This window comes from Hipposideros armiger, unplaced genomic scaffold, assembly GCF_001890085.2.
Source record: "Hipposideros armiger isolate ML-2016 unplaced genomic scaffold, ASM189008v1 scaffold_852, whole genome shotgun sequence".
In the NCBI taxonomy this organism is placed as follows: Eukaryota; Metazoa; Chordata; class Mammalia; order Chiroptera; family Hipposideridae; genus Hipposideros; species Hipposideros armiger.
In genome coordinates, this window is record NW_017732202.1 from 215,636 (window position 1) to 240,946 (window position 25,311).

A 25,311-nucleotide genomic window follows, 5' to 3' on the forward strand; every position below is an offset into this window, starting at 1 on the left:
CGGCTGGGCTGCTCGCATCACTTGGCGCCCGGCGCGGCGAGCGCTGCCCGCGGCCCCCGCGCGGCCCTCCCCACAAAGGGCCGCGGAGCTGCGTGGCCGTCGCCGCCGGCCGTGGCTCGCCTCCTCGGCCGCGGAAATTTGTTGCACTTCTTGGGGCTTTGTTTGTTTGTTTTTCTTCTGATTTTATTTTATTTTTTTCGTTATTTTGGACAAAATGTCGGTCCGTGATGTGAACATTGAGCGAGCAACCTTGATGGTATTGGGAGCTTTGCAGAAGGTGCAGTTTGGATTCTGCTTTTTCCCAGGGTGGCAGCTCGGTCTTGGCCGGATGAATCTTCGCTGCTGGCTGTGGAAACGGCTAGAGCAGCTTGTTAGTTGATTTTTAAATTCCTAAGTGTTGTATTTTAAAGGCTTACGTGCACAGAGGAGGAATCGCCACCTTAAATAAGCATATGGGCGATTAACAGGGTATGTTTTCCTCTCGGAAAGGGAATTTGGTAGCTTTGACCAGTGTCAGCGTGTAAATATTTAGACGTTATTAGTGACTTTTTAACATTTTTCAGCGAGATCTGTTATTTACAGTGTGTCATGTGTTATTAATGCTCGTTGCCTAAGTTCCCTGGCAAATCTGTTTCATGCCTTCTGAGAAAGTAGACAATTGATAGATTGTCCAAGGGATGGAAAAAAAAATGTGAGTGGGCTTTCTAACTTGAGTTCGGTAAATCCCTGAGCGCTGGCGTTGTGAGACACATCACCTCCCCTGTAACCTTGCTGTAGGATGAGATAAGTGTGAACACTTGGAAGCGTTTTGATTAAAATACGATTTTAGGTGAATATTAAGAGAAGAAGATGCTATTGGTTTATTTCTTAGACTTAACATTTCCTTTCTTCCCCTTTTTTCTTTTTAAAAGTTTTCCAAGTAATAACTTCATCAAGATGTCCAGTGATCGGCAAAGGTCCGATGATGAGAGCCCCAGCACCAGCAGTGGTAGTTCAGATGCGGACCAGCGAGACCCAGCCGCTCCAGAGCCTGAAGAACAAGAAGAAAGAAAACCTTCTGCCACCCAGCAGAAGAAAAACACCAAACTCTCTAGCAAAACCACTGCTAAGTTATCCACTAGTGCTAAAAGGTAAGGTGTAAAAGAAGGATTACGCACACTGTCAGGTTGTCTTCCAAATGGGCAGTTTTGTTGGTTTTACAGTTGAAAAATATTTACTTCGTGATCAGTTTTATTTCTACTTGGATGAGTTGTCATTCTTTGAGTGGTATATAAGCCACCTCCCTAGAATTATAGTTTTAGGCAAACTCATTCTGTACTTTGGTAACTTCAGTAAGTGTCCTTGAGTTAGAGATTGGACTAACATTCTGACAGATTGTTTAAGGAGTTGGCAAGGAAAATTTGGTGAACCCAAATCAGCTGGTACATTGAGGGTGTTCCTTTTTATGAGTCATACTCTTCTTCATTGAAACGGACACTTCTAGAGATCAGCAATTCTTCTCTTCATGAAACTTAGTGATCAGAAGCAATCACATTTGCTAGAAAATTTGTGAATTCAAGGCCTTGGCTATATTTGAACGCAGATTTAAAAATTGTGCTGCAGATTTGCTTTCAGTTTTCCAAACATGACTTTTGAGTCATCTATCCCAGGTATTACTTTTTGTGGTTAAATTATGGTTGCGCCCCTGAATTCCTGTGAGGGCAAATAAAACTGAAAAGTAGCCCTCTGCAATTTTAGGTGGCACTTGGTGATTGAAACTTTCATTGTCTTTGTGCCTTTTACCTCTAAAATTTGTGGATATGCGTGACACTTTAATACTCAACAGCAGGAGAAACATTTTGTTGGGTATAAGTGAAAAATCATTTGTTTCCTGTTGATTTTTATTATCTGTGATGGTGAAAATAATATTCTGTCAAATGGAATTCCATCAGTGGTAATAGTGGAATATCCATGAATTCTAGTAATTATGCGTCAGATGTACCTACAGTATTAGTGACTACTGACATCTTGTTGATTTTTATTGATCACAACCAAAGGAAAAAGAAAATCTAAAAACCCATCAGTTCTGTAGTGATTCAGAAGTACTCTTATTTTTCTATGGATTTTCATCTCTTGTGTCAATAATTATGTTTAATAATGAGAATATTTTATTAAGTAACAACAGTGTTTGGAATAATTTACAGCCTTTGTCCATTTATTGTAGTCGTGTTGAGGAATATATTAAACACATCTTAAGTTTTGAAAACACTTTAAATTTGAATAAAATAACGTAACTGCTTTTTTCCCCCTTTACTCAAATCTATATAATTTACTCACCTTTCCCTCCAAGTTTATTAAACTTAAGTGCTGTACTTAAGGTCAGAGAAAATGGATATGGTTAAATAATGACAGAGTCCTTTGGAAGTTGTTCACTGGTGAAGACATTTGTAAATATTAAACTTTTTTTTGACAGATAAAATATTGTCAAAACTATTAATGTGCAAGAGCTGGAGCTTGTTAATTCTTACCTCAGTAAAAGTGACTTGAAGTCATTGTCAAATATTCTAGTGCTTTCCCTCCTCCCTTCTTGTCTCATTTGCATATAAGCTTGAAAAGAGAATTTCTTTGGTAAAAAGTGTTTTAAAATAGATTTTATGTCTTTTACTGAGTGCTGGTGGAGGATTATTTCTTAAATCAGGTGTAAATGTCTTACTTATTTACAGTAGCAAGTGAAAAAAAAAGCTGCAAAGTTTCTGTTAAGGGATTTGGGTTATGCCTCTGAGAACAAAGAGGAAGCAGCCATGTTAGCATTACTGAAGGCAAAGCCAGCCTTGCATTTAACTGCATGGTGGTAGAGGGCAGTGTAATTCCCCGGTTATTCTGTAGACTATCTCAAATCCTTTTTGTCTGTTCTCATTTCACTAACAGAATTCAGAAGGAGCTAGCTGAAATAACCCTTGATCCTCCTCCTAACTGCAGGTAAGACACAAATTTTGTTGTTCTAATTTCAAATTGTGGAAAACTATCAAGAGATCGTCCTTGGATGTATGTGCTGTAAAAGAGGCTACAGTTGCTTCTTTTCACCTTTTCAAGTAAATTAAACAGAAATTTTCTAACGTGAATTAAGTAAATTCAAGACAACAAAAATTCTTTTTAAAATGTATCATACATTTTGGACTTATGCATATACTGATTTTGTGCTTTTACCAAGATTGGTATGAACGGTGCTGATTTTTGTTGTTGTGATATTTCTGTAGAGTGTTTATATAGAAGTATATTGCAGAAACTTCTAAAATTTTGCTAAGCTTTAAAGTTACTGCTTGTGTGCAATCTGAACTGACCTTCCAAATTTAGAAATTGCTGAATGTGTTACAAAATGTAAATGCAGTAAACAGGAGAGTAGTTGTTTCTGTTTGATTTATTCAGTAACTTGCCTTGAGGACAAATTTTATGTGCAAAGCTAATGGTTTTAGTTGTTTTCTGGAGAATGCATTGTTGGAATTATTTACATTTTAATCAAATATCCTAATTACTTAGGAAATGCTTAGTAATTTAGGTACTTGCAATATGTGTATGACAAGCAGTAAATGAATTGGAATTTGTGGGAAGAATTCATTTCAGTGAAGCTCTTGTAGAGTAATAATTTAAGGTGGTTGGCATAAGATACATTAAAATAACTGGTTGAGAATTTTTCGTTTGAAACAGTTTTTTCAATTCATCTTACTTAGTGCTTTGTGTGACTGTATGGCTTCCAGAAGTCATCTAACTTAGAAAAACAGCATTGTAGATAATTTCATAGAGATAAGTGGTCAAGAATGTGAGTGGCTCTTAGAAATAAGGCAGTGTTACGGTTTGATAGGAAAATGTTTACTTGTCTTACCTATATTTTTGCTACAAGTTGTGTTCACTTGTGATGATGATCAGATCTATCTCTGAAATCTTATTTGAGATATAATAGGATATTACCCAATTGCTTCTTAATGTTTGTGTTAACCGGATCCTCAGATAAGGTGATCTGATCCTGATTTACTCGGTGAATTAACAGTTTTGTTCATATTTGTAATCAGCCATTTCCATTAAAAAAGGAAACATGAGTGTGAACTAGTTTTTAAAAATAGTGTTATGTCAGATTTGAAAGTATTACATATGAGCTGCACTGTCTAATAATGTAGCCATAGCCACTTGTGGCTATTGACCAATTCACTTTAGTCCAAAATGAGATAATGCTCTAAGTGCGAAATACTCATTGGATTTTGAAAACTGAGTATGAAGAAAAGAATGTAAAATATCGTGAGTTTTTAAAAAACTATTAATTACATGTTGAAAGGATAATACTTTAGATATATTGCATTATATAAAATATGTTTTAAAATTAATTTCACTTTTACTTTTGACGAATTTAATGTGGTTATTAGAAAATATAAGATTACATATGTGGCTTGCATTATATTTCTATTGAACAGCACCGCTTTAGAGAATAAATAAATCAAAGTATTTCCATCCAGGCGTTTAAGTGGTGTGTCAAATCTGTAGCCATTTAGGGGGGTCAAGTTAAATTTGCTCTCTTGAAGAATTACTTAAATTGCAGAGTGTATTGTGATATTTCCCATTATAAAAGATGTAATGATCTATCAATTTAAAACTCTTAAATGTTTTAAAATTGTATGTAAGGTCAAACATTTTTAAAGGTTTCTTTTGATTTTTCTAAAAATGGCACAAACTAGTGTACCAGCATAAATCTAGAGCCCAGTTGACATGTGTTGAATGCCCTTAGAGCAGTTGCATAGTGTTGCAGTTGCTGAAGAAATACCCTTTGCAGTTTAACCTAGGAATGGTTTCCACAAGGTCATTGAGGATTATTTTAGAGGAAGTAAAATCTTTCTAAGAGATAGAAAGTTTAGACTGTTTTTATTCTCTTTGAATACCAGGCTTCATTTCAGTCCATGAAATAGCACTTCACATTTAGGCATTAGACTAGTGAAATAGCAAACCTTTGGGCTTGCTTGTGAACAAAACTATGGAATACATCATCTCTGCTTTCCCTTGTCACGATTTATGTTTACTGTCAACTATTGCAGTTGACGTCTTTCATTTCTCTAGTTCTTTTTATATGAGCTTCTTTGTGACTGTGTGACTGATTAAAGAAAAAAAATATGAATCTTAGTAGGGGACTGGGAGAAGTTGTTTCTTATTAGTTTTGGGACAGTCTTCTTCCATATATGCCTGACATGTGAAATATCCAGATACTTCGTGCATTTTATTATGTGTCTTCAGATACTTTCGGATAGAATATCTAGTCCTAGCCCTTGAGCAGGAATTCAGAATATTGAGTGTTTAGTGGAGGCATTTTAGGACTTTTGACAGCTAATTCCAAATTTGTCTTGTAATTTTACCTTCATGTCAGGTATGCGGCAGATTGTGGTGTTCTTGTAATTCACAGGTGCATTGGTGAGAATTTTAGCTTTATGGTGATTGTATAGTTTAAATTAAATAATATTATTAAAAACGGGATCCTATATTAATACATTTTAGAATATGTGAATTCATACTGTCTGAAATTGATAAAACCTAATTCTTTTGACTTTCATGTTTAGTTAATTAATCAGAATCCCATTATGTGTTTTAATATGATTTTTACAAGCTTGTCAAAGTATGTGACAGATTTAATTGTTCCCCAGGGAAGAAATGAAAGTATATCTGTGTACATTTAGGAAAAAGTTAAATGAAATACAAGAAAACTCAGCAAAACCAAAATTACTCAGAGTAGATTAAGATTTAAATCCGTTCTTATATTTAGTTAATAAAATATTCCTTAGTTATTACATAGCCATGTCTAATATTGTGTACCCCCATGGTGATCTTACGATAGGCTTAATTGTTGAATTAAGTGTGTGGCTTTAAATTTGCTTGAATACATTTTGAGAGTATTGATATTTCTTTTCCTTATGGTATGAAAGCTTGATAAAATGTTATTTCTAGGGGTTTGATGTAATTTCTGTGTTTAGCTATTGGAGTATCTTGGGCCAAAGTATCCTAAATATAGGATATAATATTTTGTGACTTCAATTTATACTCTTTACATACTATATTCTAGTTTAGGGTATAAATTTATGATATGCCAATGAGAATGAAGGGAAATTGTGTTATGGGTATTTCCTTATCTGTTTTTAGAGAAAGTTGTTGACTAGAATTGTTGAGTGAGGTGCTGTTAAGACATTTATGTTACACCTGTTTTCCAAAGTGTGTCCTTGTGTCTCAGTTACCACTTGTACAAGCGACAAAAGTATAGAAGATACTGGGGTGTTTTTTTTTTTTAAGATTTGTATTGGGGAATTGGGGGATGGGAACAGCGCTGGGGAATCGGGGGAAAGGGAACCAGACAAGTTGCTGTTGTTTTTGTTCTTCAGTCTAGTTGTGGAGGACGTTGCTTCACTGACCCAAGTTGGCACCATCATTGCGCTCTTCCCGGGCGAATCAGATCAGTCTCCGGCTTCTGGACAGCCGCTCCCGCTGGCTGCTGGCTACACACGGTAGCCCATGGCAACCCACTGCAGCAGGGGCTGCAGTCTACACTGTCACTGGCAACTCAAGGCAGCCCAGCTCCAGGTTGAGCTGTTGTTCAGCATCTTAGCTGTAGAGGGCAGTGTCACTGGCCCTCATATGTGGGATCCGAACCGGGGGCCTCTGGCATCCCAAGCCAGCTCTTAACCAACTGTGCCACTCGGCAGGCCCAAAGATACTGGGTTTTTAATTCATATATGAAAAAGCACAAATATGTGCTCTTAAAATATTCTGTAATATGTGCAGATTGAATCTGTTAAACTAGATATTCAGGGACATTTGTAAATAGTTTTTGGATGTGGAAAGGTTTATTGGAAGGAGGTGTTACAGTAGCAAGTTAAAGTATTAATGTTTATGTGCAAAACCAGAAAGCAGGTACTATAATACTAGCAAATTTTGCTAACTCCCTTTTAAAAAAAAATTAATAAAGGAAGCAATTAAGTTCTAAACCAGAAGTTGGCAAACCCTGATTTACTCATAAGACTAATTATCTAACTATGGATGAACTCTACCTCCTTTTGAGGATTACCACTACTTTACACCATTTCCTAGTGTAGACTAGAGCTTTTCTGCTCAAAGGGTGATCTTCATACCAGTAGCATTGCATCATAGGTGAGATTGTTAGACATGAAGAAACTTGTCCCCCCTTACTGCAGAAGTACTAAATCAGAATCTGGATTGCAACAAGATTCCCAGGTGAACTGTACAATATATACTCGTATGTGAAGGTTTGAGAAGCACTGGTACTGGAGCTGTACTGTGGGTTCGTATCCCTGCCCTGGCACTTATTAGCTGTGTTACCTTGGATGAATTATGGTATATTTCTGTCTTTCAGTTTCCTTAGTTGTAAAATGGATATTAAAATGATACCCCCTTCATTGGTTTGTTGAGGATTATATGAGTTAATATGTTTTAAAGTTTTGTAACTGTAATTTGGGTCAATAAAGTGGCCACAGCATGATTAAAATAGGAGAGACAGTTTTGCAGCATGCCCTCACTCTTGCTTACATTTTCTCCAGTACATCAGCATCCTACCATAGGAATAATTTCATTTTCATCAATTCAGAACCAATTTATTGAGAACATAGGCAAACAGTTGTTTATTTGAGGTTAGGAAAAGCAGTTCCTTGAAGCTTGAGTAAAAAAGAAAATAAACGTGAGAATATTGGGCAAAGATGAACAAATAGTATATACCCTTTAAAGGAATATGCATAAGGTTAATGATAACTTAGCGCAATAGAGAATGCTTTGACTGTCCAGAAATTAAAATGAAACGTTTTAAAATAAGGGTGATAGGTATGTTTCCCATTTTAAATATTTTATTGTAAGAATTTGTAGTTTTACTGAGATTGAGATTATATTAGTATTTGTAAAATTTAGATTCTGAATTGATATAGTTACTAATTACCTAAACATAGTATTCTTTCCTTGTCTGTGATCTAAGGACAGACTTTGGAAGCTTTTTCTAATTGATTTATGAAGGCAGGCCATGATCAAAATAACATGTGATATGTACGTAGCTTTGTTGCTTGCTTATACAGTACTGCTTCATTTTAAACCCTCCTATACCTATAAGATAGGTTGTTTATTCTTTTTTACTTATACATTTGATGGTCTTGTTTATATTAGTGATGTGAGTGTACTCTAGTTTATAAAACCAAATTATCTCCTGAATCATCTAGTCATTTTATTTTCAACTCCTCAAAAAAAACAAAAAATCCTGGAACTCCCTTTTTATAAAAACGAATTCCTAATTGGAAGCTTGATTAGTAAAACGATAAGTACAGAATTACTGTGACTGAAGGTGTTTTTCATCCCACCTTACTGTGGTCATTTACCAATGCATCGTTCTTATTATTTTATTAGTTATTACATTTTGACATCAGCATAGACCTCAGAAATCATGATTTTTCTTGGCCCTTGAACGTTACTGATAATTTAAAATATTTTATTTTTCTGTAAATTAATAGTTGTTTCAACACTAGTGTAATACATAATATAGTATGTTAAAGCTGTATACTATAATTATTGTTTGTCTGCCTTCTGTAAGAGTTAATGTTCCTTTGAAAGGAGACTGTCATACATTTTTTGTATCTCTTCACAGTGTTTTACATGTGAAGAGTTGTTAATAAATAAATTGAAGTCTGTCAAATTGACAGGAATAAAAATTCAGGCAAAACAATGACTTTAGAATGGAGACAATCTATTAAATATCCCATATATTATTTACTTTTTTTTCATAATTGTACTTTTTAATACGACTATTCAGAAGTATTTGGCTACCTTTTTTTAATAAAAGAAACTAGATAATCACGGGAAACCTAATTATTTCCCTCATACAAGTCGGTGTAGCAGAAGGACTCAGTACTATGGCGAGTAAAAACTTTTTTCCAAAAGAATGATGTAGTTGAAAACAATATTCTCCCTCCCCAAATAGGTCATATTTTATTTGGAATCTATTAAGTTCAATGCAGATAATGTATTAGAAAGTGGATGAAAACTGCATTTAAAATAGTTATATGGTTACTTTGCAGCTACATGCAACACTCTTAAGTTGTTTTGTTCTTTCATTGGTAACCATTCGGCACCTCATTCCCTCCAATGAGTTGCTGTAACAACAACTCATACATATGTTTGTTTAGTCATAAGAAAATCAACAAATCTTTCTTGCTTAGAGTGCCAGGGAATTCTGATTGAGCATGGAGAACTTCATCTGCCATTCTCATCTTCTCTACAAAATTGAGATTAAAAACATAATAAAATCTCTTGTAGATATAGAGAAATAGGAAATGACTTTTTTTCTTTTCCCATACTGCTTTGACAGAGAAGTATATTTGGCAATTTATTGCAATCTAGAAAAAGAAACACCTTTAAACTTCTAATCCTTTGCCTCTGGATGAGTAGTTCTCAACTGGGGGCCATTTTTGCCTCCCTACTTGCCTCCCAAACAATTGGCAATGCCTAGGAGACTTTTTTGCTTTTCACACGGTGGGGGAATGAGGGGAGCTGCTACTGACCTTCAGTGAGTAGAGCTCAGGGGTGCTGCTAAATACCCTACAATGCCTAGGACAACCCCCATAACAACCAAGATATTCTAATACCTTACCTCTTGAATTTTTACATAGTTTGCTTTTTACCATTTTCCTGTCTTATTAGTGACGCCTGCTTAATATAGTTTCCTACACCTTCCTCAGAGCCGATGTCCCCACCTCCCGCTACTCTTGTGCTGTATTTTATATTATCTGATATGTATATACTATTATATGTATCAGATATGTGATGCCACAGGAATGGCGACCATAGTACCTGCTAAATTATGGTCTATTGAGACTAGAAATGCTTACAGCAGTGTTTTTATTTCTTTTATGTCTTCTAGTTAATTATACCCCCCACATGATCTAACTTTAGGCTGATTGTTTCTGTGTTCTACTAGGAATATTGAAGTACCATCAAGGAAAAGTGCTATTGGAAAATCATCAAAATTCAGTTTTACATTGATTGAATTGTGAACAGGTTAGAAAGCCATGCTCTTCATTTGGTTTTTATTTTAAGACAATACAGAGATTTTCTTTTGTTTCTGTTGTTACAAGTCTGCAGTCCTTTTTATTTCAAATGCGTTGAGCCATTTGTGTTTCAGAGTGCAGAAATTTGCAGATTTTAGAAAGGGAATACGATGTACTTTTTATATTTTATGTAACTTAATTGAAGAATACACCATGATCATACATATGCATATTTCTACACACAAAAATGTATGAGTATTCATAGTAAGTGGGATAAATAGAGACTACAAAGAGTCTCAGGCTAGTTCACGTTTTGTGTTATTGCCAAATTACTTTACTCCAAACGTTAAAAAATAAAAACAACAGCTTTGATATTCAGAGCTTTTGGGATTCCAGAATTGTAGATAAGCAGTTGTGCCTCTATACTTAATGCTTATGACTTCTATTGCAATAACAAATGACTAGTTACTTTACTCACAGTGAAAGGGTGTTTTAAAGTCTTGCTCTGCTTTCCTTTCTTTTACCTGTTCCCTAATAGCCCTTTTCAGTTTCTCAGTTGTTATTTTTCAGATCATGGTTTTTTTGTTGTTGGTGTGCAACTTGTAGGCTTAACAAGAAAAGAATTTATTTAGACTCTTGATTTTAAAATTCTTTCCCCTTAAGGTGAAACTATAAGTATCAGGTTTTTTTTAAGTTATTCTGTGTATATTGGATTACTTTTCCACTTTGCTATCAGATACTGTCTTTTAATCATTCCATTTATTCTAGATAAATTGAATTATACAGAAAGGAAGATATCCTTTAATATTTAAACACAGGACTTGCCATTTTTATGTATGCATGTTGTCTTGTATTTGAGTGTAATTTGTCATAAAAGGATATGCTAAATTTTGCTAGTTGTGTTGCATTAACAAACCTAGAAAGCTTATAATATAAACATATAAAGGTGTATTTCTCTTGCTCATATGAAGTCCACTGTAGGTCCAGGTACTCTCCTGGGTAGGTCTTCCATGTGCTGACTCAGATCTGTGATGTTTGTGTCTTATAGCTCTGCCATTTGGAACATTTGTCCAGGCAAGAGAGCTGGAGGGTCATGTGCTAGCTTTTAAGTGCTTTGGTCTGGAAGAAAGATATGAATTAATCACATGGCCTCAACTAACTGCAAGGTGGCTGGAAAATGTGTGGAAGCATATGGAGATTCAGTGAGAAATCAGTTTCTCTGCTGCAAAGGATACATACTTCATGAATAAGATGACTTTCACTGTCACCTCGGAAGAGGAAATAATTGTGCACCCAGCCTGACACTGTACTCTGCTCCATACTATAGTACCTATTAATACACTATTTAATTCCTGAAACAGTCCTATGAAGTATCATTCTTGTTAATATTTCAAAACTAATTCAAGAGTTGTTCAGAACACTGCCAGATGTTACACATGTGGTGCATGTACATGACTGATCGAGGGCAAAAACCTGGGCTAACTTTTGATATGAAAGGAAGCACTTTTACTTTTGTATAGTGCTGCTTGAAAAACTCTGGTAGAGGCATTCAGAGTTGATTATGGGTCTGAGGTGCATGCTTAATGTAAATATATCTCAGTTGTTTGTATTCTCTTTCCTTGTAAGGAAGGTCAGGGATTGAAGATGATCATAACAGAAAAGGCAAATCTTTGTTCTCTGACTTGTAGTTCTTTGTGTATGGCTTTCATGTGGGCAAAGGAATAACTTGAAATCTACCTCTCCTTTTTTTCTCTGGGGTATTATGAAACAGTCCATGTTTATGAATTGCTTTGAAGTTGGAAAAAATCTCTTTGCAGATAAAAATTTTTAGCTTTGTGGAGAAAAGCCCCAGTCACACAGGATTTCAGGAGAATCTTAATGCTGATTTCTTAGCAACGATCAATTTAATATTTTTTGATACTTGTATCAGATCTGATTTTTTCACAGAAATTTGGCTTTATATTAGATTCCTTTTAATTTTGTCTTGTTTTATATAGTTTCATAGTCTATTTAAGCACTGTTTTTCCTAATCTTGTGAATTTATACAAAAATTATTTGTAGATATTAGTATAGGGATTTGCTTTTTCTTATGAGGCTCTTCGGAAGAGGAGCTGGTCCGTCCACTTAGCAAAACAGACCTATGTTCTCAGTGACCTGCCAGGTTTACATGGTTCATTTTAGATTGATGAAAGTACTGAGTTTTACAAATAAATCTGCGCTTTGCATCTTGTCTAAATGAAATACTAAAGTTAAATTGTAAAGCTTTGAGTTTTTTCTCAACGTTTCATGGGTTTTATAAGGGTGTACAGGTAAACAGCATAAGCTTGTTTTTAGTGCCTATTTTGGATGTGGTGGTCAGTAGGAAATGATTACCTTAAGAATGATAGCAATAAGGTCAAATTTCTAGGATCATTTAAATTTTTAAGAATCCCAGTCCCCTTTATTTGATCCTTGGTGTATATAATAATGGTTTTAATTTTATGGCTATTTGCAAGAAACAAAACTTGGAAAGGAATTGCAGTAGTGCTGTGTTCATTCATTGTCAGGTTTAGTTTGCCTGTTTTGTAGGGATTTGGAGCAGTTATGCCATTCGAAAGTTTCTTTGCTGCTTCATTGTCCCAGAGCAAATGTACTTTGTCATTCTGTTTAACTTCTTGCTTGTCTGGGGAAAAATAAAGACATCTCTAGTCTGAAATTGCTTTTGGGAGTATAGCTCCACATGTTTTGGTCTGAATGAAAGGCCTGGGGAAACATGAATTTTGTTACCTTTTTATTTTATTTTCCTTTACTTATAAATCATTGTGATGATCCTCTCTTTACATCCATGTGTCTCACTTTTTATAAACACCATTCATTTCCTTTCTGAGGGTGGTTATTTGTAGTTCATTTTGCCATTTACAACATTATAGGTCCTTTACAAATGGATCATTTTTTGACATTAAATTTTAGTAGGTCAAGAATCCATTTATTCAGGGTTCCCCTAGAGAATCGATCTCAGAAGATTGTACCTACATATTTTTTTATAGCTTCCTATTGCTTTCTGTAGTCTTCCCAATTTAAACAGTAGCAACAACAAAATACAGAGGGTACCATAAGGCCTTGACTTTATGGTTTTCTTTTTCACACTTGTTTCTAAGAGTATTGGTTTTATTTGTTGGATTTGTGATGTATACATGCTTGTAGTAAATTTACCTGCTATCACAATGAGGAAAAATCTGGCATTTGAAGGATTCAAACACAAATTTAGATGCATGTGATCAATGTGGAATTCAGTGACAGTTTTAACTACTGTACCTTTTGATTTTCTTTATTTTATTTACACCAGTGTCTGTTTAAAAATTTAAAAGACATTGCTGTTATACCCTTCCAGATGCTTAATATCCCCATACCATCAGAGGACTATGCCAAGTATTCATTTTATTCTTTTTTAAACCCTAAAATAAACATGTTCTAAATGATCATTTTTCTCTCCTGCTGAGGTTTCTAAGTTTTTTAAGAATAACTTATTATGGAAAGCTTGAAATATATACGAAAGTAAACAGACTAGTGTGATGAATCCCCATGTAACCTTCACCCAGTCTCAGTAGTTACCAACCCTTGATCAATCTTATTTCATCTATAACCCCCCCATTTCACCCTCCATATTACATCAAATCTCAGACATTTCATCTGTATTTTTAAAGAACAGATATTTCAGTGTCCTTTTAACTTAACCACAATGTCATTAACAGATCTAAAAATTTTATCCAACTTCCTTAGTTTTTTTAAAATTTACAAATGTCTTATGGATGTCCTAGACAGCCCCTCCCCCACAATTTATTTGAATCAGTTTTGAAATAGACACATTGTGATTGGTTGATATGTCTTTTATACCTCTTCTAATCTGTAAATTCCCTCTTTTTTTTTTTTTTTCTAATTTTGCATTTTATTTAATGATAAAATGGGGCTGAGTTTCTGAGAGTCTGGATTTTGCTGCTTGCATTCCTATGGTGCAGTTTAACATCTTTCTTTGTGTTCAGTGTTTCCTATAAATTTGGGAGTTAGGTCAAGAGGCTTGGTTTCTCTTTCTTTCTCTCTTTCTTTCTCAGGTGGTAGTGTGCTTTTTCTATCAGGAGACACATAAGATCTGGTTGTCTTTGTGATGCTAGCATTCATTGGAATACATCTCTAAAGAGACACATACCCACATCTTCTATTTGGTTACCTAGTTTGGTAAGTTACATAGTGAAAGCAGAAGAAATGCTTAATTATTTCCCTTGTTCACCAGTTGGTTTTTTTTATTCTTTTTCAAAATAATTAGTTGGTTTTCTAGTATCCTTTTTCAGAATCGTTGCTCTGTTTCAATGCATTGCAGTACTTTAGTATATTGCCATTATAATCCTTATAGATCTTCTTAATTTTAAGTAAACTTCAACTTAAATTGCTTTGCCTTAGGAAACTTTGTATTAAAATTGCATGGACATATTTGGTGGTAAAATAATGCAAATGCATGCATTCAACTTAACCATTGCCCTAGATGTTATTTTGAAAACTGAATACTTATTGAAGCTGCTGTTTTAAACACTACATTCTCCTAGCCACCTCTTGATCATTTGTCAAGGGCTAATTAATGTTTTAGCATTAGAATAACTAAAATATTTTTATTAGAACTAAAGTTCTATTTTTAAGTTCTGAATTAAAATAGATCAAGGTAGAATTTAAAGACCTTTATCAGGATCAAATTAATTTATCACAAGAATTAAATTGACAAATGAACCTTATTATTAATATACAAGTCAAAACAACCTTTTTTGTCTACTCATGGTGTTTCTCATCAGGGCCTCCCTTGGCATGTGGGGTTGAGCATACTTTGCCTTGGAAGACATTGAGTAACCTTGGGTTCTGCTGACTAAATGCTTACAGTAGCCCCCCCCTCTACCCCATCCCCGCCTCCCCACGTCCCCCCCCCAGTATTGTGGCCACCAGAAAGTACCTCCTCTCCTTCTAAATGTCTTGGGAGAGGAAGGGCTATTACTTCCAGTTGCAAATTACTGGCTAGATTCTACATTGTAATGATAGCAAATCATTATGCTATAGTTAAAAAAAAAAAGTTTTGTATAGTGTTGCTTCAAGTAATGCATAATAATTTGTCGTAGATCTCTATGTAAAGTCTATCATGACCAAATATGTGTGATTTTGCTGCATATGTAATTGTCTTCTATGCAAAAAAAAAGGAATTTTCTTTCTCTAGCAGTTTACTCTGTATACCTCTCCCAAACTTTGAAATCTCACTAAATTTGAACTTTTCCATGAGCTTAACATGTGCATACACACAATCCCTTGCAAATATGTATCTTCGTATATTCCTATGATCTTGTTGTTATTAGTGAATTTAATTTTATTTATAGAAAAACCTGTGTTCTTAACAGGATTTTTCTGCTACCCCATGGCCTCAAACTGAACTTTTCATTTCCTTTTGCCTCCAGTCTCTTTCTAATTATTAACTTTTTACTGTTTCTGAGATTTATTTTTAAAGCCCACTTAATTCTGTCATCTTTTCTCTCCTTATTCACATCTGGCTTCTCATTTATCTTCAGTTTATTGAGCCATATATAGCTACTTCTCCACTTTTTTGTCTTGTATTTCTTTCATTTTGTTTTTAATATGTTTTTTTTTCTCTTCTATTTTATTTCAATAATTCCATTTGGTAATATAACTGTCAGTGTTTTCTTCATGACTTACTTTAATTTCTTTTTTGTTTTAGGTGCCCACCTTATGTCTGTTTACTTTCACCTTCCATTTTGATGTACGCGAAATCTCTTCTTTCTGCTATTTCTTCTTTAATATTTAGTATTTCTTACTACGTGTAATATCTATCCTTTTTTCACCTTTGTATTTTCTGTCCCCTCTTATCTCCCTGGGCACTCATGCCACATTTGTCAATGTTGCTTTTTGATTATGGAATTCCCTCAGAAATCGCAGTGGTTGTCCATCAAAATTCTCTGTATTTGGTGCCTAAGTTATCTTTATTTTTATCTTCCCTTATGTATGAAAGCCCCTTCTAGCAGAAGGGGTTTGTTTCCCACCCCCTGGGCATTACATGGGACTTCTGGCTCTGCATCTTTGTTTACCTTATCTCATTGTCTGGAATGACTGGAATCCTCCAAATACAATAGCAGTGATCCTTTGCGGCCCTTTTCAAATCCTACATCTTCTTGTGAAGACTTTCCTGCACATTTCTCTTTTGAGACATTTAAGTATTTTTTATTTTTCTGCTTTCCATCTCTTGTCTCTTGTCAATGTGCCCTTTCTTCCCATCTGGACTGGGCACCAGGACTATATATGCATCTTTTGTTTCTTTATATTTTCAGCTCTTAGTATAATGCTCTTGAACTACATTTTCAAATAATTTTAATGAACTTACTAATTGAAAATAGTTCTGAAACTACCAAATTCTCAAAGTGTGGAGCACCACAGGAACCCTGCTTTCACCATACATCCTGGTGTATCTCTGTTGTCTTGGTGTAATTATTAATAGCATTCCCTTTCACTTTCAGAAATGCTCCAGTTGTATGGTAAATGTGGGCAATGTTCTGGTTGGACTTGGTGAATCAAGAGATTCTTGTTATCAGCAATTATCCAAAGCAGAGATTCTCATGTAGTTGGTCCAAGGCTGGCCTGAGAATGTGCATTTTAAGAAGAGTATTAAGGTCTTAGTTGGGATGGGAAGAGTGGGAAAGAGGCAGGGTAGATAATGAAATACCATTTATTCTCTATGAAAGTAGAGAAAACAGTTAAGATCATGCTTCCTAGTTGAGTTTAGTGGCTAGCTATTTTTTAACTTAAGCACCCCCTGTACTTTGATTGCCTGTCATAATAGAAAGGTATTGGTAATAGTGTGGGAGGGATCTGCTGAAGTTTTGTGTGTGTGGCTTAATGAGTTAATGAGGGCATGAAATTTCAGTACAAACAGCTGAAAATAGAAGTAAATCAGAATATAGTAAGTTACAACTTCGGAGGATGATGGAATGAAAAAAGCACCAGAAGTATTCCTAAATCTCACTAATATGTGTTTTTATTTATAAAAGAAGGAAAAAACCAAAAACTAACAGCTGTTTCTTAAGATAATCAACAGAGGGCGATTCGTTTGAAAATATAAATTAGATATATAAAATAACTTAAAAGAATTTGTACTTTTGTTTATACATTTATGTATAATATGTTCTAAACTTCTAAGTGGTAGCTTTTTCTCAATTTATCTTTTATTCTAGAGCATAGAAAAAGATGGGAAACTACCATAAACATTTTATTTATTTATGTATTTATTTATTAGTTTCAGGTGTATACCTTAAACGTTTTTTGAGGCAAATATGATCTAAATCCCCTAGCATGATACCATTACTCCAAAATGACAATTGTCTAATTTAATTGAGGAATAGGACTATTACAATTGTAAAAACAAGTAGAGTTTATTTATTAGTAGAGACTAATACCCCTCAACAAAAGAATTTTTTTACAAGACTGCAAAGAATGGCAATTCCCAGTCCTCTGACTGCACCAATAGAGTAAAGAAGAAAAATGATTGAGCATTTCATGAAATACAAAATAGAAAATAAAAGCATTTGGTGTATTTTATCCTTCATCAGTTATGGACATTGGGTATGTTTCCACCTTTTCGCTCCTGTGAGTAGTGCTGCCATGAACATTTGTGTACCAGCATTTTTTTTTTTTTAAAGATTTTTTATTGGGGAATTGGGGGGATGGGAACAGACAAGTTGCTGTCGTTTTGTTCTTCAATCTAGTTGTGGAGGATGTTGCTTCACTGGCCCCAAGTTGGCACCATCATTGCGCTCCTCTCTGGCGAGGCAGATCAGTCGCCGGCTTCTGGACGGCCGCTCACTGCGGCTGCTGGCCGCACACGGTAGCCCATGGCAATCCACTGCCACAGGGACTGCAGCCCACGCCGTCGCCGGCGACTCTCGGCAGCCCAGCTCCAGGTTGAGCTGTTGCTCAGCATCTTAGCTGTAGAGGGCAGTGTCACTGGCCCTCATATGCGGGATCCGAACCGGGGCCCTCTGGCATCCCAAGCGAGTTCCCAACCATCGCGCCACTCGGCCGGCCCTGTACCAGCATTTATTTGAATATTCACATCTTTGGGGTATATTCCTAGGAGTGGAATTTCTGTGTCATATTTTAATTATCTGTTTAATTTTTTGAGAAACTGCCAAACCTGATTTTCACAAAGGTTGTACCATTTTACTTTCCTGCCAACAATGTATGAGGGCTCCAATTTCTCCACATCTTTGCCATACTTATTTTCTGTTGTTATTTTATTTATTTTTTCATTTTAGCCATCCTAGTGGGTGTTTAGTATCCGATTGTGGTTAGGGTTCCCATTTCCCTAATCAGTTGTGCTGTTGAGCATCATTTGGTATATTTCAACTCCCAAATTCAATGAAGTAGAAGTGAATTCTTCCTTAAAATAATAAAATGTATTTCCCTTTAACAAAAAGCTTGTATTGTGTTTATTGCAGATACTTGTGAATAATGAGGGGAAAGAAAAGTCAGGGGTGCGGTGCCCTCATTGTAGTTATTTAATAATTGACTGTAATATAAAGTTTGAAAAAAGCAAAGGTATAAATATTGTGAAGGAAGAGATAAAGAGAACCTTCTCCCCACCAAAAAAAACTGTTGTCCTTTCTGTACATCCAGGAAGGCCAGCTGACTCAAGATAAAGAGCTATTTTTTTTTTCAATTTCTTTTTTTTTAAGATTTTTTTTTTATTGGGGAAGGAGAACAGCCAAGTTGTTGTCCTTCAATCTTAGTTGTGGAGGGCGCAGTTAGCTCAGCTCCAAGTCCAGTTGCCATCTGGCCGCTCAGCTCAAGGTGCCGTGTTCAATCTTAGTTGCTATGGCCTCCATCCCATGTGGGAGTCGAACCGGCAACCTTGTTGTTAGGAGCACGTGCTCTCACCAGCTGAGCCATCCTGCCACCTGTTGGCAGCTCAGCAGCAGCTCGGCTCGGGCATAGCTCACCTGACCCATGTGGGAATTGAACCAGCAACCCTGTTGCTCAGAGCTCACGCTCTTAACCAACTGAGCCACTTGGCCGGCCCCAAGATAAAGAGCTTTGAAGTAAGACAAATACAAGTTCAAGTCCAAGCTCCACAAAGTAACTGAGATTTTGAACAAGTTATTTAACTCCTCTCAGAAATGCAGATAATTGTTTCATTTGTTTTTTAGTATATTAGATATTACATACATGATATATGTTGCACATAATTGTAAACAGCAGTTCTGTGACAAAATAAATAGACATGCTTATTAAAGAACATTTTGAAAAATGAGGTATTAGAACCAATTCTAATACAAAGGTTTTTAAAAAACAGTTCTAGTCGGCAAATAGTAATAATGAGTGAGACAAAATAAGAAGATATTACACAGTATAATGGTTTTATTTTTCTGATAAGACTAAGACTTTTGTGTTCAGCAACCATATTTTGCATTTTTCATTATCAAAATTTAACCCACTTCTAGCACATAGGAGTTATATATATATATATATATATATATATATTTTTTAAAGTTATGTTAAATAGAAGTGCAGCTTGAGATTCAGTATATTAAACACCCTTAAAAAAATAATGTTAAAGTAACTTTCCAAAGCTGGAGTTAAGATTACTTACTAAATGATATTAGGATAAATGAATAGTGACTTAAAAAATCGTTAGTCACAACTTTTACAATATATAAGCTCAAGATGAATGAAATCTTAAATATATTATAAAAAGTCAAACTGTTGGAAAACTGAGAAAGGGGCCTATGTATTGTTGGTTGACCCAAAACATCCACGCTGTACGCTCTAGGGGCGCTACTCACACTGTACCTTGCTGTGCTGAACACAGAATACAGTGTGGGTGGCACCCCCTGGAGTTGTCCAGTGTGGTGGCCATGATTAGACTCTGAAGATTAACTTTAATTTTGAATGGATAAGCAAAATTATAAAGGAGGTAATTGAAATTCCAGTATGTAAAACAGGTGCTATGAAGGAACAAAACTTTTAAACACACAGGAGAAACATTTGCATCAGCATTACAAAGGATATGTATTGTTCATAAAGAGTTACATCAGTGATAAATTTATCAAGATTCATAATGATTGAATGATGTAAATTCACACACACTCTTAAAGAGGCAGAAACTAGAAACAACACTAGAGGGGTTATACTCCCTGGACTTTAAAAAAACCTAGTGAAAGCTATGAACCAACTTCAGAAAAACACATCAGCGTAATATTTCAGGAGGTTTAGGGGACCACAAATTTCCTTGCAAGCTTGAGTTTTATAAATGAATTAATTACATTTAATGTAAATTAGTGTGAAGAAACAAGGTAAAATACGTCACTTATACAGGAAAGACAGGTGGGAGAGAAATAACCTCCAGAAAGCCGAGAGCCCATATGTTGAAGTAGAATTTAAAGAGCTTCTTAAAATAGCTGGAGGAAAAAAAGAAAATTTTTGCCACGAGTCCTGGAAGTCAACTCTTCCTACTATGAATGTGTAGGGGAACGAGAAGTGGAAATAGAACAAAAGAGGTGACTTGGGGAACGGGTGTGTTGATGGAGCACCAGATAAGTAGGTTTGCTCAAGCACAATGGATGGAATAGGCAGAAAAGAAAAAAATAGAGATTAGGCCTGAAGTGGCCTAATGAGACCTCTCAAAACTGAAGGTCAGGACCCTGACATGTGAGGGCAATAGGAAATCTCTGCAGGGTATTGAAAAGAGGAGTTGGGATTTAGAAGTCACAGATTAGTTTATAACTTGAGTTGTGGTTAGAGATTGGGGTAACTAATTGACAAATGGATGGTGACAAATGGATGGTTCTGGGGGAAAATGATCTGGATACAAATCATCTTTCAAATCTGATACATTGTTTTCAACTATGGGTGAGGAGATTTTGCAATTTTATTTTATAAATTGTCTAGTAAAATGATAATCTTCACTATTAAACATTTGGTGATAAAAAAATGTGACGTTTGTCCATGTCTTTGTATTTTAATAATGGAAGTTTACAAGAAATTACTTTTCTAGCTGTTGGCGCATGGCATTTCAAGGGCTTAACTAGCACAAGTAGCAGGCGATGTAGTATCATAGAAGCCCAGTTGTTGGCATCAGCTAGAAGTACATGTGGCCTTCCACACGTAGCTCACAAGCGAAATTCTAGGAATTAGGCTGACTTTATGATTGGCCTACTAACCACCTCTTGGAATGGATTTATTTTAATGGATTGCTGTTTTAATGAAAATGTGTATCAATTGTTGGCTGCATGATAATGCACTAGTACATTAGTAACAATGTCTTCTGATCTGTTTTCAAGTATAATCTATATTATATTTTACTATGTTTATTTTGTATTTTTCACTGCTGTTAGCAAGGCATCCTAAGAGGTGTGAAAATGTATGGAAAAGGGACAGGAAATGTAGATTGTGTAAACTGGCAGATACATCTCTTTTTAGTTGTTGTTGTTAGAGACAAATTTAGAAATGATTACAGATAAAAATCCTCTAAACTCATAGATTTAGATGCCATGATTTAGAACAGTGCTGTCCAGTATAAATATAATGCAAACCACATATGTAATTTTCAGTTTTCTAGTAGACACATTAAAAGTTAAAAAAAAATACATGAAATTTTTATTTTATTAACTCAGATATCCAAAATTATTATTTCAACATGCAAACAATATAAAATTATAATTGAGCTATTTTACCAGTTTTGTTTTGTTTGGTACAATGTGTTTGAAATCTGGTGTGTATTTTACACTTAGTATATTTCAGTTTAGACTAGCCACTTGGTAAGTGCTCAAAGGCACAGGTAGCTAGTGTGGAGTGTCCTGGACAAGCATGAATTTAGAATATTGCCCTGTCTGTGTTTTTTACCTATAATGGATTCACTTGTCTTTTGTTTCCTCTTACCTCATTTTATTGTGCATAGATTTCAAGAACTGGGGCACACCCCAGTTTGTAAAAGGAAGATTAATAACCTAACTCTTCTTGGCTAGTGGTGGTTAGATGTTAAAGGTCTGTAAGAGAGCTCAACACCCAGTACAGAAATGCAGGCTGTTTTCCAGAGCATTTTGTTTTGAAACACATGTCTGTTTGCCCATGATGTTTTGTTACTGGTATCTTATGGTAGTATATGCATAATTTTTTGTTTGAGAAGGAGTCTTCTTATTTATTTTGAGAGTGGACAGTATATCCTGAACATTACTTTTGTAACAGGAGCTATATTTTGCTTAATTGGGATTCCTAGATGAAGGAGTTTATTTAGTAAGGAGCTTATATTGGACTTAAATATATTCTCATTGGTTTTCTAAGCTGGAATGTCATTTATTAAGAGTTTATTATTTTTTTTTATATTTAACACCTTTTAAGCAAATGTGAGCGAATGTATTTGTAACTGTTTTATCTGGTAGATAATCTTGCCATTAGCAATACTCACGTTTCAGACAACCTCTAATGAGCAAATGTGGTGTTCTCACTCTAGACATTTATAGAAGTACTTTGTAAATAACTTTAATTCAAATTATTTATGTCTTTCTAAGAATGTCCTTCCTAGAGGGATAATATTGTCTCACAATGTAAAGTTGACTTAATATAATTATAGCTAGACTTCATTTGATATGAACTTTACATAAGATATAGTTAGTTATCCGTTTTTTAGATTGAGATTTTTATTCATTACCCTAATTCCATAAGTTAGTTTGCTGTTTTTGAACATGAAATTTGATTATTAAAATGCTTCATAAAACAAAATGTATTTGTTTGCACATAGTACATGGTAGAACCAAACTGTTTTCCAAGACTTCTGGTCTTGTACATTTTGATTGCCATTTTACTTTTTTGTGTGTGTTGAATTATAACAAATGTCAATTTCAGCTATGCATGCCCATTTGAAACAACAGCTATGACTTACTGACTATGCTAGGCACTTTGCTGGGTGATTTACATGTATTATTTTATTTCTCAATTCTCTCAGGCAGATATTATCATCTGTTTAGAAATGAGAAGAATAAATCTTTGAGAGATTATGTAACTAGTCTAAAGACACTAATTAATGATGGAAGCAAGATTCAAACTCAAAACTGTCTGTTCCGAAAGATCATGCTGTTCATCATATTGCCTTAGATGTTCTGATGGCAGGAGGTGTTAATATGTGTGTGTGCAGGAGAGAGAATGTATCTGCAGGCTGGGGCTGAAGAGATAAGGATAATCAGTTTAGCACAGTACTCTGTGGCAAGGAATACTTTTAAATTTATGTTTATGTTGTATGCATATGCTTAGGGCTTATTTCCTTTTAAAGAGAACAAGGAATTATATATAGTCTGCTTTAGTGTGGAAAAAAAAAGCAATGTATGTTATATTGCAAGTGACAACCAAGGCTGCCGTTGCTTCTTGACCTTTTGCCAAATGTAGCTTTGAAAGCTAGTATTTGTTAAATCTTAAGGTAGACTATATCTTTTAAAGAAAATGTTTTGAAAGATTTTTAAATAAAATACAAGCGTTTATATTTACATATACTTGCATACTGGCAGAGCCTGTCAGCCAAACCCAGCATTGTGCGTTTATGTGTGAGTTATTTTTTTAAATTGACTTTAAATACCTGTATCAGGAGTCATTTGGTTGCAGTAGAAAACTCACACCAAACTGGCTTAAGAAAAATATGTATTTTTTGGCATAATTAAATAATGGCAAACCGTATAAGTTGTTTCGCGTAATTGAAAAGTTCAAGGTAGAGTTGGCCATAGGCATGCTATCAACATCTGACTTACCTCTCTCCATCTGCTATCTCTGCTTCCTTAGTTGACTCTGTTATTAGAGTTTCTCATTGTAGTCGTAACTAGTCATAAGATAACTGCTTGTACCTCCCAGCTATTCTTTCGGTTCAGATACAGTGTGAAAAGTAGTTGTGAGAGTCCTGGCCCCAGTATTTTCATCAGAAGTCTAATTGCATCTCATTAACTCTAATTGGGTTCATCCTTGAATCAGTCACAGTGGGGTAAGTGGAGTGGGAGTGAAATGTTATATATGTATGGTTCATGCCTAGGCGAATGCTCTTTCCCTGAGACCTGGGTAACATTAACTCTACTGGAAGCATATATAGGTTATGAGACGGGCTGCAAATGTGAAATGGGTTCCCACAAGTCAAGTGAATGGAAGGAACTGAGTAGCAAAATCAATAGGTATCTCTTTTGGAGTGGCAGGCATTCTCCATAGTCCTCATTCTTCCTAGTATGATGGCTTCCTTAAGTAACTTATTTACACTACCTACTTGGCAGTTGAGAGCATTTGGGTTTGATTCCCTTGGTTTATAGTTTCCTGTTACAGAACTGTGGAAGAAGTTGGGGTGATTATATAAATGTATATTTTTCTCTATTCCATTTAAAAGATCTGTTTTTATAACTTTAATTTTGGATATCGATGTCTTAAATTTTTTTATGAATATGAAATTACATTTGTTTGAGTTGTGGAATGGCAAAATGTTTGCAAAGGGTTGGGTTAATTAGTTTTTTGAATGACTTTACCAAAACAAGTTTATAGGCATACCCTGTTTTATTGTGCTTTGCTTTATTACATATTGCAGATGTGTTTTCATCAACATTGAGGTAAGAACCTTCAGGAGCAAAAAGATTGTATGACTTACTGAGACTCAGATGATGGTTAGCATTTTTAGCAGTAAAGTATATTTTAATTAAGGTTTGTACATTTTTTTAGACATAATGCTATTGCACACTTAAATAGACTACAGTATAGTGTAAACTTTTAACTTTTATATGCACTGGGAAACCAAAACAATTGTGATTCACTTTATTGGGATATTTGCTTTATTGCGGTCGTCTGGAAGGGAATTTGCAATATCTCCAAAGGTATGCCTGTACTTTTTGGTTAAACCTCAGCTTGAATTGCTTCTGTTAGCTTTCCTGAAGAGCCTATAGCCAGGATTTTGGTTTGTATGTACAGTTACAACTAAAGCAAGATACTCAGGTTGGGCTGAAGGTTAAGGTGGCTGTCGCAGCTGGAGGAAGAGGGTCCGAGCTTAGTCCTGTAGGAACAGAATCAGGAGGCATTTCTTGAGTCCCTTATTTTAAGAGCAAGCCAGAACGGGAGGGTGTGGAGAGGCGCAAGTCTGGGGCACTATTTGAGATTTGTGTCAACAGTAAAATTAACAGAGGGGAACTAGACTTGAGCACAACTAATGGAGAAAAAATTCCTCCAACAAGGTTCTCTTGCC

General features: G+C 35.2%; 1 protein-coding gene across 3 annotated transcripts in view; it reads left to right on the forward strand.

Moving 5' to 3' along the window:
- The first annotated feature begins 22 nt into the window (after positions 1 to 22).
- Positions 23 to 25,311, forward strand: part of UBE2E3 (ubiquitin conjugating enzyme E2 E3) — an 88,734-nt gene continuing 63,445 nt past the window's right edge. The window contains exons 1-3 of one of the 3 annotated variants that reach the window (XM_019629400.1): positions 23 to 370; positions 912 to 1,130; positions 2,908 to 2,958. In XM_019629400.1, coding sequence (XP_019484945.1) covers positions 937 to 1,130; positions 2,908 to 2,958 — 245 coding nt within the window. In that variant the 5' untranslated portion in view covers positions 23 to 370; positions 912 to 936. Of the gene's footprint in view, positions 371 to 400; positions 469 to 911; positions 1,131 to 2,907; positions 2,959 to 25,311 lie in introns of those variants that run through there. The other 2 variants (XM_019629399.1, XM_019629402.1) reach the window with 2 other exon arrangements.